Source organism: Myotis myotis, unplaced genomic scaffold, assembly GCF_014108235.1.
Source record: "Myotis myotis isolate mMyoMyo1 unplaced genomic scaffold, mMyoMyo1.p scaffold_m19_p_8, whole genome shotgun sequence".
NCBI lineage: Eukaryota > Metazoa > Chordata > Mammalia > Chiroptera > Vespertilionidae > Myotis > Myotis myotis.
The window spans coordinates 18885691-18904721 of NW_023416390.1; the positions used below are offsets into that span (position 1 = coordinate 18885691).

The window sequence follows — 19031 nt, forward strand, 5'->3', positions numbered from 1 at the left end:
TTCCCTTCCCTGGCTTTCCCTTCCCTTTCTATGCCTTTCCTTTTTATAAAGTCCAGTTGGGGCTCGACAGTGATAATTCTAGGAATGTAATTTTTGAGTTTTAGCTGTAATTATTTTTCAATATGAGCATGGATTATTACTATCAGTTCTGGGTAAATAACTGCTCCCTACACCAGTATACAAACTTTAGTACTTTAAGTGAGTCAAATATTTTAAAAAATCATATAGAATGGTTCACACAGAATTACTTATAAGAGTTAAAGACTTTAAGAAGACATTACAGTGCCTACTTTCCAGCACTTAATAACATCATTTTAAATTATATGTATTTTGCTTCTTAAATTATAATTGAAAATGTTCTGTTACTCTCATCTAGGTTTCAAGTCTTTTTTTCTAACACATTGTTATACTTAGCATTTTTAGTTATCACTACTGACTCTACTGCTAACATAATTACTTAGACACATTTTATATATACCTAGCTCTAGAAGAATGTGTACATCTATTTAATAATAAACATATTTTAGTTCCAAATATAAGAAATGACTACATATTAATGATGCTGATTTATGAATAATATTTTTGAACTTTGAATATAATTTTCCAAACATACATAACAATGGAGAAAATAGTATAACAAACCCCATTTATCCATCATCCACATTCAACAACTATCATTATTTTGTGAATTTTGTTTCATCAATCCCCTTCCATCACATTTTCATGCGTTTTATTCTTAAGCAATTTTGAAAGGATATATATATATTTTTAAGTTTAAACATTGACTACAGCAAAAATGGTATAATTTTTTAAAGATAATGATTTCATAAAATAACCTTTATATGTTTTTGTATCTTATTTCTGAAAAATGGTCTCTATTTTATAGATAACTGCAATATTTTTTTTTAGTATGCAAAACCACATCTAGGTCTTTTTAACATATGAAAGATTATCACTGAAACTTAAAATATATCAATCTGATAAAGGAGCCCTTAAAATACAGTTTTCTTATGGTAATTTTTCCTGAAAATACTGAGATTATTAAAAAGCCTTATAAAAACAGTTATTTATGATTTTAGAGATTTAACAATTTTATTTTCTAACAATGGAAAGTCAATATAACTAGCTGGAATGGTGTTTCTTTTGCCGGCATTTATGAATTCTATTCAGATATTAATAATCATAGTATCTAGTTAATTTATGGAATACTTTTCATTTCCTAACACAGATTGCTTGTCACACAGGTATTTGATGCTTTCTTTTCCTTTGCAACTGTAATTCTCACTTTATCCCCACCTTCCCTGAAATTTTACTTGGAATTTATCTGCATTTTTTACTCTCACAATAAATAAAAAGACCCCAAACACTGGCTTTTGTTTACTAAGAAACCATCATGATTATTTTGTTAAAGCCAAATGAAGTTTATTTACATAAACATCTTTTAGGAGGCAAGATTATGGAATGAATGAATTGCCAAATGAAAACAAAACAAATAAACAAACAAAAAACAAAGGAAAGTGAAGCAGTTTCAGTGGTCTAGAATGTGACTTTTTTTTTTTTTTTCTAATGCAAACATTGGCTCTGGTTTTGCATACCAGGATGACTGTCTGAAGTAGGATTTGTTTCTTTGTTTTCATGCAACATTTCCATTCCTCTTTGATAACAGTATCTCCTTTTGAAAATATATTTGTTATTGATTTCAGAGAGGAAGGGAGGAGAGAGAGAGAGAGAGAGAGAGAGAGAGAGAGAGAGAGAGAGAAATATCAATGATGAGAGAGAATCATTGATTAGCTGCCTCCTGCATGCCCCACTCTGGGAATCAAACCGACAACCTGGGCATGTGCCCTGACTAGGAATCGAACTGTGACTCCTGGTTATAGGTTGATGCTCAACCACTGAGCCATACCAGTTGGACTATAACAGTATCTTGTTCTCCCTTTGGGTCTCTGTGTACTCTCAGTTGTTGTAGTGGGCACTCAGTCCTGGCCAGGTCCATCACCCTTCCCACATGCCAACCATAGTAATTGATTCAGGGATAACTCATGGCCAACCTAGCCAATGAGGGACAATTTTTACCCAATATAAAACTGCTGGGCAACAGAGGTCTTCTCTCCAGATGCTGAATTTGAGAAGCTATGCACCTGACCCTGCTATGATCTCATGTGGAGAGAAACCACCTGAGAGTGAATTCACAATGAAAGCAGAGCTGAGGAGAGAGAGATGTGCTCTTATAACACCATTCCCACTTGTTGGTCGAATTCTGATTTCAGTCTCGGTGTATTTCTAGGTTATAAATATACTAGAGGCCTGGTGCATGAATTCGTGCACCTGTGGGGTCCCTCAGCCTAGTCTACGGGATATGGCCAAAATTGGCTCTCTGACATCACCCAAAGGGTCCCAGATTACGAGAGGGTACAGGCCACACTGAGGAACTCCACCTGTGCATGATTGGGTCTGGGGAGGGACACGGGAGTTGGCCAGCTGGGGAAGGACTGTGAGAAGGCTCCAGGGCATGTCTGGCCCGACTCGCTCAGTCCTGATCAGCCAGACCCCAGTAGCAAGCTAACCTACCAGTCAGAGTATCTGCCCCCTGGGTGGTCAGTGCACGTCATAGCGAGCAGTTGAGTGGCCTTAGCGTTCATTAGCATATTACGCTTTGATTGGTTGAAAGGATGACGGGACAACCGGACACTTAGCATATTAGCTTTTATTATATAGGATATTCTTAAACTATATTTTTCTTTGCTACTTTGAGTTGATTTTCTTTCTCTTACAACTGAAAAATGTCCAAATATTCCATCTACTAAGATAAATTAAAACTTTTTTCAATTAATTGTAATGTAAACTTTGCCATTTTTGTCTCATGTACATCTCTAAATCATTTGTGTCTCATTTTTACCCCAAGGAGTCATCAGTGTCCATAATCTCAAAGTATCTCCTAGCTTTTAGAAAATGCCCATCTGATACAAATGGAATATTGGATTAAGAGGGTAAGAGCAAGAAAGTGTGACGGAGGGAGTAAAGAACAAACTAATTACATTTTGCTTTACATTTTCTGAGGTACAAAGCCAGGTCATTAGAATACAATATACTGGAATATTACCTTAGATTTCCATAAAGATGCTTTCACAGAATTATGATTTAATCTAAATGTATCTAATGTAGCAGACATATTAACTTAGCTTTCTGGTGCAAGCACTTTCCTTTCTCCCCAGACTATAGAATAGAAAGGGTTTAGAAACAATCTTGGGTTGTCATTTTGGCTCTTACTAGATCTGTTATCTTGAAGAAGTTCCTTAACTTCTCTGTTTCAATATCTCCATCTATAAAAAGAAAATAATGTTTTCCTCACATGTGATTGAAAATATATAATACAAAACATTCAGGAAAAAGTAGATACTCAATAAATGGAAACTAGTGGTTTTATCTTTTATCAACCACTTGAGATCATTTTGAAGGTAAGATATCAATTAAGTGTTAGGCCTTTGTATTTCCTCAGGTAATGAATTACTAAACATGTGAAATTTAGGCTAATCTCCCTATGATTTCAGAGAATTGGATGATTTTCTAAGCATCAGCAGATAACTCTATTTGTACTAATTTATCTAGCTCCTACAAACTCGTACAAGACTCATACATTTGATGGCTCCAGCCATTCTTTTCCTCTTTGGGTGGATAGTCAGTATCATCTGGACTCTAATTCTTTTCTCACATACTTACATCTTTTTTACTGTAACTATTAGTGGTTTAGTGGTGCTGATTTATTATTGAGCCAACTTTATCCAATGGACTATGCTGTCCTGGAGTGGGGAAGAATGAAGTCCTGAAAATAAGAGATCAACCAAAGGACTTGTATGCATGCATATAAGCATAACCAATGGATGCAAGACACTGTGGGGCAGAGAGGTGAGGGAATGAGCCAGGGGGAGGTCAATGAGGAAAAAATGAGACATATGTACTACTATTTGTAATACTTTAAACAATAAAATAAAATTAAAAAAATAAAAATAAGGATATGCTTATAATAATTCACCCCCTCACCAATAACTAACAAAAGCTGACACTATTTTCTTCCCCACTGACAAAGCACCACATCCAGGAAGGGAGATTCCTCTGTAATGAAGTTAGTGTTGACAGGACTGTTCGTGAAGAGAACAACTTCTAAAATATTAGAATTCTACATCCTTGAGTCTTAAAATGTAGTAAATGTTATGGTTTAAATAGTGAAAAATGAAAAATGCTACAGGTGGTTTTATTACTTTATAATAAGATTAAAAAATTAAAGTTTTCATTAAACTTGTGGTATAAAATATAAGCCTTCAGGGCTGTCTCTACTCATGTATAATGGGGAAGAGCTATCACAGACTATGAAGCGCACTTTACCTTAGCTCAGCTGATCCCCAGAACTGAACTGAAAATGGGTTTTCTGCTGACATCAGCCAAGGCTTTTCTGAAGTTTTTGCATAGCTCCAGGTGCATGGGGTCCCTGAATAAATATTATTTCAACACTGTTCAGCTGCAGAGATGAGGACCAAGTTAGGAAACATGTCTACCAGGATTTCTTAATGAACACAGGTGGTGTTTTATATTCTAAATAAATTCAACAATTAGAACATTTTCAGGACATTAGGTGCATTTCACAAAGGGTTTCTGTAATATTCAGAAGATAGCTCATGCAGAAAAGTATCTGCTCAAGAAAACATTCATTCATGCTCTCCTAATAAGAGGAACATATTTTAAAAACTACATGTGATAAGACCAAAAGTTTTATTCCTAGCAAGGAAAGGCACTTTTTGGATTTATTAACCTGCTAAAGTTTGGGAATTTCTGCACTATCAAAGAGCTGCCTTCCTAAACAAAAGTGGATTTTACATGGAAGACAAAAAGTAATTACTGTATTTGTTTAAAACTGTTTCTTGGCAAACATATGAAGCATACTCTGTGGGTAACTCAATAAGTAACATCCATAGTTTAAGTAATGGTAGGTTTTTATCTTCAACCTCTGTTTGTTGTATCCATTGAACATATTATCTAATTCTAAGTAAGATAAACCTATATGCTTGACTCCTCAATCAAGATATTGAAGCTCTCTCCATGTCATGTTTAAGACATGCGTTTCTATCCAGAGATATTTGAAATACATTTCTTTTTTACCTATATTTATACTTTGACACCAGTTAATCTTTTTCAAGCAGTACTACCTACAATAGAAAAGTTAAGACCCTTAAGTGTGTACATAGTAAAAATACTGAAAAAGTTTTAAAATTGTTGTAGCACTTAAGCACTCAAGCAAGTTAAATGCCCAAGTAATCTATTTCTTTTTCAGAAATGTATTGATCAAGCGATGGGATGCAAAATAAACTAAATCAAATTTCACATCTCTTTCAATGGTGTTTTTGAAATTCTGAGTAATGGCTCAGGTTGAGCCATTAATGCAAATCCTCAAAACTTAAATAGTTTCATTTTGGGGCATCTTTTAAAGAAACAACAGATGCCTCTTCACATGCATTCTAAAAATCAATAGAATTAATCAATAATGCTCTCCACAGGTAATAAATGCTGAGAAGCATTTCTGCCTATCTATATTGATCAAGAGAATTGCTTCAAATTGCTTCTGATGTGTATAAAAATCATTTCCTTATTGATCAAAGACTCTCTTTTCCTCTTTGATATGTAATTTCATATATGGCACACAATTGTTCTAGACTTCATTCTTGTGTATTTGTGATAAAAAATTTCCTATGATCTGTCCTATGAGACTAATTTGAATGAAACATAAAATGGGTGTTTTTGTTTTCTTGGGGGAATCCATTGCTTAATATTTAATCAAAGAATTCATCATCATAAGAAATTACTGAAGTTATTTTTAATGAGAAATATAAGATGTAGTTCACTCGCAGTTTATTGTTTATAATAAGCTTAAAGTTTTGAGTCTGCTTCTATTTCTTATAACAATTCCATTTAATTCACAATGATGCTATTCCTGATGGTATAAGTAGTAGAAAACAGCATACTTTTAGCCAAGCGTTGATTCATAATATTGCTGGGAAATTATATTTTTGTAACAAGAGCTAACATTTAAGTGAATTTTGTGACCTTTTTGTTAATATATATGTTAAGTGTATATAGATAAATAAGAAAAGTTTATTTCTAAATTAGTTTTCTAAACAGCGTCATTAGATCCAGCCTCTACTGAGTCTGATTAAATAGGACTCTGTTCATCATTGGCACAAACAATATATGTATCCACAGTTGCCTTGGTTAGCAGTGATGGCAATTGATGGCTCATTGAGCAAGTGTTATTAGACAAATTAAGAAATCTTCCAAAAAAGCTCAACTTCTAACTCTTGATACATTAACTAGCATTGTGAATTACTCCTCCAATAACAAAAAAAAAATACTCAAAGATTCCTGTCAACATGAGTTAGCAAATTTCATAACCTACACTCCCAGTTTTCCTTCTCTAGATGTTCCATCACAAAATGACATTATTTTGTCCAATGAATACACCACTATGGAATGTGTTACGGAACGAGTATCTTCGTAAAACTTGACCAAAAGTTTTCATTCATCTCATAATTTTTATTTTGAATATCAGGGAATATAAATTGTCATATTGACAACTGAGGTTCCAATATCTCTATCTTAAATCATTAATTTTAGTTTAACAATTTAATTTTGTCCTTTTCTGAAGGAATCTTTAATGTAAAATAAATTAAGTTGAACTCTATTTTTAATATTTTTTATTGATCTCAGAGAGGGAGAGCGAGATAGAAACATCAGTGATGAGACCGAATCATTGATCTGCTGCCTCCTACATGCCCCACACTGGGAAATCAAGCCTGCAACTCGGGCATATGACCTAACCGGGAATCGAACTGTGACCTCCTGGTTCATAGGTCAGTGCTCAACCATTGAACCACGCCAGCCAGCTGGGCACATTGAAATATTTTAACCAAACAAAACCATTTCTTTTTTCATGAACAATTTGTGTATTTCCAGAAAGCTAATTGCACAGTAAGACTCTCAGAGTCAATAAGTGCTATTAGGGTAACCATAGAAGTTAAATTTTTGAAATATTTTTTGTACTTAAGTAGAAATTAATTTTAAAGTATTTCTAGGGGCAGGCAAAGATTCAGCTGGGAACTAGAACTGCACACCCAAGAGATGTTTACTCTGACTCATGCTATATTTTAGTGAGGGCAGCTTAATCACAGTGGGAGAAACGACATTGAGCCAATCAATAACAATTCATCCGGAGGTATTAAGGTATGACGCAGAGGATAAGAGCATGACTTTTTGGAGTCAGACCAGCCTCAAATCCAGACTCCCCTACTTATAATCTGTGTGGCCCTGGAGAAGTTGCTTTTATCTCTCTAAGCCTCATGTTCCTCCTCTGTGAAGCAGGGTATGTGCTAGCTTTGCCCAATTGAAATACAATGTGAACTGCATATATAATCTTACATTTTTACTAGCTACATTTTCAAAAAGCAGGGAAATTATAAAATGTATATTATTGAATCCATTTTATCCAAAATAATATCACATATGTAATCAATATAAAAGTTATTAATGCATTTTTTCATATCAAGTCTTCAAATTCTGGTGGGCATTTTACAACTATAGCACATTTCAGTTTGCACTAGCTGCATTTTAAGTTCCCAATAGCCATGTGTGAGTCATAGCTGCTATAATGGATAGCACAGGTATACAGCTACCCCATAAGGATGTTGTAAGGATAAAATGAGACAATGTGTATAAAGGGCTTGGGATAGTACTTGGCAAATAATAGCACTAAAAAAGAGAGTTGTGAAAAATGTTCCTATTTCTATTGAGTATTGACTACAACAGCCAGTGTGCTAAGCTTGGGGGAGGGCGAAATATGGCATAGCCCCTGTGCTGAGTAATTACAAATTTAAGAAGGTAGGACAAACACATAGTTAACTATTATTTATGTCATCCTATTAGCACATGGTTGGTATGGATGCAAAAATATGTTCAAAAGAGGAAAATCACTTGGGATGCCTTATACTGACTTATTGAAGAAGGTCATTTTGAACTGAGATTTAATAAGTAAGTGGTTTTTCTTTAGGAAGATATAGTTAGGAATCAAGGAGACAGCTAAGGAAGATATTTCAAAAGGAATAATAGGAGTAACAATCCAAACTCGGGGAAGTGAAAAATATATTCAACAAATAATGGCAAATTATTTGATGAACACAGGGTTCACGCATAAGAGTGTACTTGGGTAAGTAAATTCTATAAGCACTGGGACCATTATTCAGTGTGAGAGGGGAATGGAAAAAAAAAAAAGCAACAATTTGGGAATCAAATATCTAATTCACCCAGGTTCTACAACTGCCATGAATACGTTTTCTTATTTGGGGCAGGTCAGTTTATCTCATCTGTTTTGTTTGGGTCTTAAACAGAGTTTATTGTTGCTGCTGCTGCTTTTGTTGTTCTATTCAAAGTTGTGGTATTTCAAGATGGGAGTGACATAATTGAAGTAACACCTTAGAAATTAATAGAGGTAGACTTAAAAGTAAAGACATTCTAGCAAAAAAATCATTTGGGGCATCATTTCAATTGTCCTGACCTCCAAAGTTAAGGATTTTAATATTGTAGACCTAACAGTTGCAAATGGAAAGGTTATAGAAAATTAATAAAGAAGAATGGATAGAACTTGGGTTGAGGATGGAGAGGGAGAACATGGGATAAATGAAATATGCCCTTTGGAATCTGGAAAAAAAGAGAATTTAGTATTTGAAATAGAAATGGAAGAACTAGAAAAATAATTTTCCTGAGATATGGGAAGGGATATGAGTTTTTTTAGTTAGCAATTAGGTACAATTTTTCTATCTGACTTATTTCATTTAACATAATATCCTCTAAGTCCATTTATGTTGTCACAAATGGCAAGATTATGTATACTTATATTGCTGAATAATATTCTATTATATATAACACATCTTCTTTATTTATTCATATATTGATAGATACCTGGTTTGCTTCCATATCTTGGCCACTATAAATAATGCTGCAATTAACATAGTGGCGTATATGCCTTCAAATTAGTGTTTTATTTCCCCCCCAAATAACCAGAAGTGAAATTGTTGCATTATAGAATAGTTTTATTTTTATTTTTTGAGGTGCCTCCATACACTTTTCTATAGTGGCTGCACCAATTTACAATCCTATCAACAGTGCATATGGGTTCCCATTCCTGTACATCCTCTCCAACACTCATCTGTTGACTTTTTTGTAATAGCCATTCTAAGAGGTGTGAGGTGACATTTCATTGTGATTTTAGTTTGATTATCTTGATGATTAGTGATGTTGAACATCTTTTCATGTATCTAATAATGTATATCTCCTTTGAAGAAATGTCTATTCAGGCCCTCTGTCCATTTTTTTAAATCCCCACCTGCAGATATGTTTGCTTGTTTTTAATTGATTTTAGAGAGATTGGAAAGGGGCGGGAGAGAGAGAAATATCATTGTGACAGAGAAACATTGATAGGTTGCCTCCCCTACCACCCTGACTGGGGAGCAAACCCACAACCTGGATATGTGCCCTGACCTGGATTTGAGGAATTGAACCGTGACCTTTCAATGTATAGAACAACACTCCAGCCAACTGAGCCACACAAGCCAGGACCTCTGCCCATTTTTTAATTGGATATGTTTTTGATATTGAGTTGCTTGAGTTCTTTATATACAGGATAGGGCAAAAGTAGGTTTACAGTTGTTCCTATGGAAAATAATATAATAATCCTATATAATAAAAGTGTAGTATGCAAATTGTCCCCTCGACCAGAAGTTGTCAACAGGTTCAACCAGGGCATGGTGCTGGCCAGGAGAAGGGAGGGAGGCCCCGACTGGCAGCTGGCAGCTGCTAGGGACCCTACCAATGCATGAATTTTGTGTACTGGGCCTCTAGTTAATAACAGCCAACAAATAAATGCTGTGTTTCATGTATTCATAACTGTATGCCCCCATCTTGAATTTGGGGTATTAATTCCTTATTGGATATGTCATTTGCAAATATATTCTTTCAATCAGCAGGTTGTCTTTTTATTTTGTTGACTAGAGACCAGGTGCATGAAATTCATGCATGAGTAGGGTACCTAGGCCTGGCAGGTGATCAGGGCCGATTGGGGCCTTCCAGCTGCCAGCAGAGGCCTCCCTTCATTTCATGCCACCCCCTGGTGGTCTGCACATGTCATAGCGAGTGATCGAACTCCTGGTCTCCCGGTTGAACTCCTGAGGGGACACTTTGCATATTAGCCATATATATATATATATATATATATATATATATATATATATATATATATACACTAGAGGCCCAGTGCACAAAAATTTGTGCACTCGGGGGGAAGGGGGGGTTCCTCAGACTGGCTTGTGCCCTCTCGCAGTCTGGGACCCCTCGGGAGATAACGCCCTGTGGGCTTAGGCCTGCTCCCGGCTGGCAGAGGGCAGCCCCTGGTTGGGCTCAGAGCAGGGCTGATTGGGGAGTTGGGGCGCCGCCCCCTGTCATGCACAGAGCAGGGCGGATTGGGAGGTTGAGATGCCACCCTCACTCACGCTTAGGGTAGGGCCGATTGGGGGGTTGGGGCACTGCCCCCTGTCACACTCAAGGCAGGGTCTATGGGGAGGTTGTGGCACCACCCCCTGTCATGCACAGAGCAGGGCCCATCAGGGGCTTGGGGAGTTCCCCCCTGTCACTTACAGAGTAGGGCCGATAGGGGAGTTGGGGCACCGCCCCCTGTCACACACAGAGCAGGGCGGATCAGGGGGTTGGGGCACCGCACCCTGTTACACTCAGGGCAGGGCCGATGGGGAGGTTATGGCTCTACCCCGTCACACACAGAGCAGGGCCCGTGGGGGTGGGGGGGGTTGGGGTGCCACACCCTGTCACACACAGAGCAGGGCCGATCAGGGGGTTGGGGAGCTCCCCTCTATCAGGCACAGAGCAGGGCTGATCAGGGGGTTGGGGCGCCTTCCCCTGTCATGAACAGAGCAGGGTGGATAGGGAGGTTGTGGCCCCGCTCCCTGTCACACACAGAGCCGCAGGGCGATCAGGGGGTTTGGGTGCTGCCCTCTGTCACGCTGATCCCGGTGCTGGGAGGCCTCTCGGCTCCGCTGATCCCGGTGCTGGAAGGCATATTACCCTTTTACTATATAGGGTAGAGGCCTGGTGCACGGGTGGGGGCCAGCTGGTTGAAGGGTGTCCTGGATCATGGTGGGGGTCCCCACTGGGGTGCTTGGCCAGCCTGGATGAGGGGATGATGGCTGTTTGCAGCCCACACACCCTTCAGGTTGAGGGTCCCCGCTGGGGTGCCTGGCCAGTCTGGGTGAGGGGCTGAGGGCTGTTTTCAGGCTGGCAGGTGACTGAAGCTCCCAACTGCTCCTTTTTTTCTTCTTTTTTTTTTTTTATTCTGGGCCAGCTTTAGCTCTGGCTCCAGCTCTGGGGCCTCTGCTGCTGAAAGCAGGTATCTGGTTTGTTTAGGTTCTATAATCGAAACAATGTATAACTCCAGCTCTGAGATCCCGGCTCGCTGAAAGCAGATTTCTGGGGGTTTGTTTAGCTTCTATATTTGTAACTATGTTTCAAACTGCAAGCTCAGAGGCCGGCAAGGCAGGCGGGGAACATTGGTTTCCTCCGTCACTGAAGCAAGTAAGCCTCATGTTAGTTTCAAGTTTCCTGGCTCCCGGCCGCCATCTTGGCTGGCAGTTAATTTGCATATCGCCCTGATTAGCCAATGGGAAGGGTAGCAGTCGTATGCTAATACCATGTTCTCTTTTATTAGATAGGATATGGTTTCCTTTACTACACAAAAGCTATTTAGTTTCATGCAGTCTATTTGTTTATTTTTGCTTTAGTTGCTCATGAACAAGGAGACATATTAAAAAAAAATAGACTGTGTCCGGGTGGTGTTGCTCAGTGGTTGAGCATCAACCTATGAACCAGGAGGTAGGTTCAATTCCCAGTAGGGCCCATGCCCATATTGCAGGCTCAATCCCCAGTGTGGGGCATGCAGGAGGCAACTAATCAATGATTGTTTCTCATCATTGATGTTTCTATCTCTCACTCTTTCTCCATTCCTCTCTGAAATCAAATAAAATGCTTAAAAAAATAAATACTGTTGAGATCGGTATCAGAGTTTACTGCCTAGGTTTACTTCTAGGAAGTTCATGGTTTCAGATTTTGCATTTAAGCCTTTAGTCTATTTTTAGTTTATTTTTGTATATGGTGTAAGAAAGTGGTCCAGATTTATTTCAATTTGTATGTATCTTTTCTCAATACCATTTATTAAAAACATTGTCATTTCTCTATTCTATGTTCTTGCCTCTTGTCATAAATTAATTGATCTTCTAAGTGAGGGTTTATTTCTAGGATTCCTATTCTGTTCCATTGATCTATGTGCCTGTTTTTTGTTTGTTTGTTTGTTTGTTTGTGCTGACTCCATACTATTTTAATTACTATAGCTTTGCTGCTTTCAATATTCCCTCTTTAATTTTTCCATTTTAATTACAGTATGTCTTGGTGTGTGTCTCTTTGGGTTCATCTTGTTTGGAAGTTTAGGAAAGTTTTCAGCCATTAAGGTCCCTTAAACTATCCTCATTTTTAAAAATTCCTTTCTTCTTTTTTCTTTTTCTGATTGGGTGATCTCCACTATTTTGTCTTCCAGGCTACTAATCTATTCTTCTGTATTATTTACCTGCTATTTATTGCCTCTAGATTATATATATATATATATATATATATATATATATATATATATATATATATACACATATATATATATAATTTATAATTTGATTGGTTTTGTATTATACATTCTAACTCTCTGTTGATGCTCTCACATAGTTTCTCTTTTCTTCTCCCAAATTTGATGAGCAGCCTTAAGACTATTACTTGGAATTCTTTATCAGACAAATTAGTGATCTCCATTTCATTAGTGGTTTTTACTGTTTTTGTCTTTTTCTTGTTCTTTAATTTGGAACATATTGTTTTGCCTTTTCATTTTGTTTTACTTTCTATGTTGGTCTCTATGTATTAGATGAAACAGCTATCTCTTCCAATCTTGAAAGCATTGACTTGAATAGGAGCAACCTTTTTGTGGATGCTGGGTGGGTTTTGTCATGCCAGTTGGAATGTAAGTGGGTGTGTGTGCCTCCTGGGGCATTCTGGTGGGCCAGCTGGCTGGGGCTGCAGCAAGTGCTGGCCGAGGTGGCCATGGCATGATGTTGGAGACCTTGCAGGGTGGTTAGAGGGCTTGGATCAAGCTCCACCCACACTACCCAGGAACAAAAGATAATGATTTAATGATAATTATTTCACTTTTCTTTACGAGCTGTGATTCTGTTTGTAAATAATGGGGCTCACAAATACCTCTGGTCCTAGAAAGTTTCCACACATGCTGAACGTCCCTGCAGTTCTCTACCTATTTGGCAGTAAATGGAATCTTTTCATGCTTAGTCTAAGAGCTCTTTAATACCCTAGAACAAGTGAGTCTGTCTGCAAGTCCCCTCAGGAATATTTCCCCCTACTACAAGTCACATGTGGGAGTGGGGTCCCCATGATTTTCATGTCTCCATCTCTCCTACCCTTCTCTATGTGGTTCCTCTCTCATTTCATGTGCAGAAGCTATTCAGCCCTTAGTTCTTTAGGAGGAATTATTTTATATGTAGGTTTATATTTGTTATGTTCATGGGAGGAGGTGAGTTATGGGTCTTCTTACACTTAAGTTCAGGGCCATATTCACCTTAATGCATTATACTTTCAGTAAAATTAAACATGGTTATGAATTTATACCCCTAGTTCAAGTAAACCTGAAAAACCTTACCATAAACTTGCTGACTCAAGTCTGTTCTAGCAAAGACGTTTTGTAAAACACCTGAGGCTGTACTGCTGAATTATATAACCTTATCATTAAATTCCAATATCATTTCTTCCATTTTATTACACAAACTTTTGGAAATCATCAAGAACCTTTATCATTATTTCTAATTATAATTTTTACAGATTTGAATTGAACAAACGATAATGATTTAATATTAACTCTTTCACTTTTCTTTATGGGCTTTGATTCTATTTGGTTTCAAAAATAGTAAATAATATTTACCCCCTTCCTAGCCATAATGTGAAGACTACAAAGAAAAAAGTTGTTTTATTCTTAGAAGAGTCACAAGCAGCTATTGCGTATAGAGGCAGGAAGTGAAATCCACATGCAGTGCTTCTGTCAGCAAAGACTTTGTAGAAGAGAGTTTATAATAAATATTCACATCTGCTGCTTTGGACACTTTAATCCATCCTAAGGATCTTTGCTGTGTCAGGCTTTGTTCTAGATGAAGAAGCCCAGTAGTTATAAAGGTTTGCAAATAAGCTATATTTATCATGGTTAGCTTTCTTTTTATAACTTTTCTCTGTCTTAGAGATATCCATGACAATGTTTAGGATAATTTGTGATTAAATATTTCACTGTGACTCTATGGTGCTGTCATATAGAATTTTCATCATGGGATAGACAAATTCTATTTTCACAATATATCACCTACTTATAATTTGTCAGGAAGTCATCATTGATAACAATGCTACCTGGATGTGGAAAACATAACTCAAAGTGCTTATGATTAAATGCTAGCTTCTGCTATAGACAAGTTTCTTAATTTTTCCAAACCTCTCTTTTTTCATCTATATAATAGAGTTACTATTATTTTTTATTATTAGATTATTATAAGGATTATATGAAATTATCCATGTTATGTAACTAAATCTAGTATCTAGCATGTTGAATTTAATGAATTTTAAATGTTTACTAAAATGGTACTATATGCCTTTTAAGTTGTATTAGATAATTCCATGAATTGTACTAATACTATATTTGTTTAACCCATGTACTGAACTTATATAAACATAATCTTGTTTTTACTTACCTCCACATTTCCTGATATTTTGCTACTAATTTTTTTAAAAATAAAAGTAATTAGAATTGAATTACTGATGTATTTTTCCTATAACAAAATTATCCAATCATAAAAATATGGTATGAAAATCATGAGTATACTTTGTGTTGCATTTAGTTCCCTACGTAACAAAAATTTAACTAAATTTTTAATTTTTAATTAGAGTAATAAAAACCAAAGTTATCTTTAAAATGGAGGTATTTTTACTTCAACCCCAAAGAAATTTGTTGTGTCACAGTTTTTAAAGAATAACTGTATTATTATAGTCTTAAGTAACAATTTAGTATAATTATAATAAAACAGCTTACATATAATACAAATTTTAAAATATAAATAAATTATATACTATATATGTGTATACCTTTGCCATGGATATATTTGAAGCTTGTGTTTTTAAAAAAGGAAAGCTGTGTTGCTTAGTGCTTTCAACCTCATCTCCTCAATATTATTTATTAATCCCAAATTTAAGGGGTCTAGCAGAGCATTTGATGACCTCTGCATATAAAGTCAGTAACACATTAGGTTTTACTTTTTCATTTTAAATTTTTATAATTTAATCATTCATGTGTCTTAATTTTGACTGGAATTATTTTCTATACATTCAGGACTTAGTTCATATTTAATGACTGGTATCTAACACAAAACAAGTTTGTTGAATTAAAATTAAAACAAAATATGTATTGATCTCACTAATATGTGGAATATAATGAACAAAATAAACTAAGGAACAAAATGGAATCAGAAGCATGTACATATGGGACAAACTTGCCGATGCCCAAGGAGAGGGGGGTACGGGTGACTGGATAAACAAGGTGAAGGAAGCCTGGCTGGCTTGGCTCAGTGGTTGAACATTTACCTATGAACCAGGAGGTCATGGTTTGATTCCTGATCAGAGCACATGCCCAGGATGCAGGCTCCATCCCCAGTAGGGGGCATGCAGGAGGCAGCTGATCAATGATTCTTTCTCATCATTGATGTTTCTATCTCTCTCTCCCTCTCCCTTCCTCTCTGAAATCAATAAAAACATATTTTAAAAAAGGTGAAGGGATCAGCTAAAGAACATATATGCATACCCATGGGCATGGACAATAGTTTGGTGAAGGCCAAAGGAGGTAGGAGGTGGGAGGTGGGGGTGGGTGGAGGTGGGCAAAGGAGGGGGGGGAGACAGCAGCAATTATGGCAACATTAAAATTTTTTAATGCAAAACTATATATCTTATTGCTTATAAACTGTGACTGAGGAAATAAAACTTTGATATGCTCCTCTTTCTCTCTCCCTCTCTCCCTCTCTCCCTCTCTCCCTTTCTTTCTCTCTCCCTCCAGGTCGAGTATTAGCTCAGGCGAGTGGCAGTGGCGTTATTCATTTGCTAGATCTCCAATCAGGGCAGATTTACAAACTGGTCGGCCATGAGAATGAAGCTCACACAGTGGTGTTTTCTCATGACGGAGAGAGTCTGTTTTCCGGAGGCTGTGATGGCACTGTTCGAGTATGGTCTTGATGGTCAGCATATCCCACTGCAGAGGGCTTTCCCTATAAGGCTTGGAAATGCCTCATGCAGTCCCAGTCCAGTAAATACCTGATTAAGTATGCAAGCAGGTAACATTTACAATTTGCTTTAAAACATGCTTTGAATATATATTTTAATGCTCATACTGTTACCAATAAAAAAACAAAACTTTCTGTTCATTTATTTGTGTCTGCGTCTCTTTTTTTTTTCTTCTCTTATTTTGATAAGATTTTAGAAACAGAGCATTTTTGCTAGAGGTTTGGAAGAAACAGCTTTACAATGACGCCTAATGACAGACTAGATGAATTACAGGAGATTGATTTTGAATGTTAGAGAACAAACTGCAGGAGAACCAGGCTACTTTTTAAAAAATCAAATTTAAGCTTCAGGAAGACCTGGAGTTTAACCATGTAGCACAGGGAACGTGTTTCTTCAACTGAAGAGTCCATTAGAATTGGACGGCATACATTTTTGAAGATTCTTTGACAACCGTTATGCTTTATCTATTAATAATAATCAGAGACTGCAGCTGGCTTAAATCTAAATGCAAGGCTCTTCCCGAACTTTCATCACTGCAGCCCATCCAAGAATGCATTAAGTATAATTACAGTGTTTATTTTTTTATTGTAATTCAATGCAAATAAGTAAATAAGTATCTCGCACGTAAAGTGCCCCCCCCCAACCCCCACTCCCCCACCCCCCTGCCCCGTGCATGCATCAGCTGTATAAAGTGCGACTGCTTAGAGAACACCAGCCTGGTCTAAAGAAGCAGCTCGGGATTACGACCCTGGTGGGCTCAGAAGCCAGTTGGCGCTGTCCGTGGTGCTGAGGAATTCCCGGCTGCCGGCAGAATGAGCTCCAAATCAGCAGTCTGCAAACTGCTCTCAGTGATGCAGAAACCCAGCTAAAGTTGCTCCTTTCCTTCACGTCCACAGTTAGTATTTTCTGGTGTGTGAGAAGGGATTCGAGCAACATATTGTGGATGATGCTGATGCCGTTGCCAGCGGAGCGGGTTTTAAGCGACAGCATGCTGTTGCTGTTTGTGATCCACCGAGCCTAGCCAAATCACCTCTACTGCCGTAGCAAACACTGTGTAAGTGAACTCATGTGTGGAGGAGGCGTAATCAGCCGGGAAATTTCATAGAAGGATCTGAGAAAATGCTAAAAACAAGTTCAACATGATTCTGCTACTTGAGTCTGGATTTCTACAGGACCAGCATTGCTTCTTGCTTTGAATTTTGGAGACAGGTCCAAAGCGTATTTCTTATGTGTGTCTGCTGTATTTCTCTCCGGAAGGGCGGGAGACTGCTTCTTGACTGTGGTTTGAAATGAGAGGTAGAGAGAATGGATTGCCTTTAATTCAAGCCTGAAAATGCGTTCTTTGGACAATTAAAGAGGAACTGCTTTTCTAAAACATACCTGATCTTTTAGTTCATATTGGTCTATGACCCCCATCACCACTGTTAACCTCCAGAGTGATTAGGTAAGTGTATCTTATGACATGAGTTATGTTTGTTTTCTCAAAGAAATAAATGCAGTCGTTTTAAATGATATGTAGCAATGTGGGGAGGGGAGGAGAAAGTTTAGCTGGAAAGTGTTCTTCCATTCAGCAATGTTTGCTTGCTTATTAAAAATCTTCAGATAAATATTTTATTGGGTTTCTCTAATATTTTTATCTTAAATAGTGCCTTAAACTGCACTAAAGCAGCTCAGTTATGAAGGGGAATTTTGTAATAGCTTAAGAACTTTATTATATTAAAAAGAAAACCATGTTTTTCTTCATGCAGATTTTAAAAGGTATTTCATATAATAAAAGCATGCTTAATGTTTATATAAAGTGGATATTACACCCATTTTTACCTTTAAATATACATTTATTATAACCTGACATTAATGCCTACCTGTAGCTTACAGAGATCATTTCTGTCTATGTCCTTTTGAAGCAGAATGATATGGTTATTTTATATGGCTTATTTTGTATGTATTAACAGTTACTACTGGAATACTATAAAGAAGCACAATATATTTTTTCTTCCAGGGTAAACTTTATATATATATATATATATATATATATATATATATATATATATATATATGATGTATAAAATGCATGCCTTAATTAATAAAAACATATGCTTTTTTTTTCAGAAGCTTCTGTAATGTTTATAGCCTTTGTAGTAATTTAAGAAAAAAAAATGCTTTGTCAAAGGGAGCTTCCAGATTCTCAAGTAGAATTATAGGTTTGCATTTTTTTATTCTGTCATGACTCATTATTTTTAACATATTTCAAAAGAAACTCATCTCATTTATCATTACCTACCCAAAAGGATTTAGAGAGCACTTTTCTTTTTAAGGGAAGGCATGAACATACTTCACTCTATTTTACTATTACTAGAATTTGCATATCTAATTTAAAATGCAAATATTATAGGCTCATGAAGTTCCCTAATGCCATCTTTACCTTATTTAAAAGTATCATCTGTATGTTAGACTGAAAAGAGATGGTTTATCATTGCTTCTATTATAATCTGAAAATAAAGCATTAAATAATA

General features: G+C 36.7%; 2 protein-coding genes across 2 annotated transcripts in view; both read left to right on the top strand.

Annotated features, from left to right (window-relative positions):
* The window catches only part of SPAG16 (sperm associated antigen 16), a 658615-nt gene extending 642145 nt beyond the window's left edge, over positions 1-16470 (top strand). Inside the window, exon 16 of the mRNA XM_036318536.1 lies at positions 16295-16470. Within this exon, the coding sequence (XP_036174429.1) occupies positions 16295-16470 (176 nt within the window). The remainder of the gene's footprint in view (positions 1-16294) is intronic.
* An 817-nt stretch (positions 16471-17287) lies between these two features.
* Positions 17288-19031, top strand: part of VWC2L (von Willebrand factor C domain containing 2 like) — a 148280-nt gene continuing 146536 nt past the window's right edge. The window contains exon 1 of the mRNA XM_036318537.1: positions 17288-17962. The gene's annotated coding sequence lies outside the window, so the exon portion shown is untranslated. The remainder of the gene's footprint in view (positions 17963-19031) is intronic.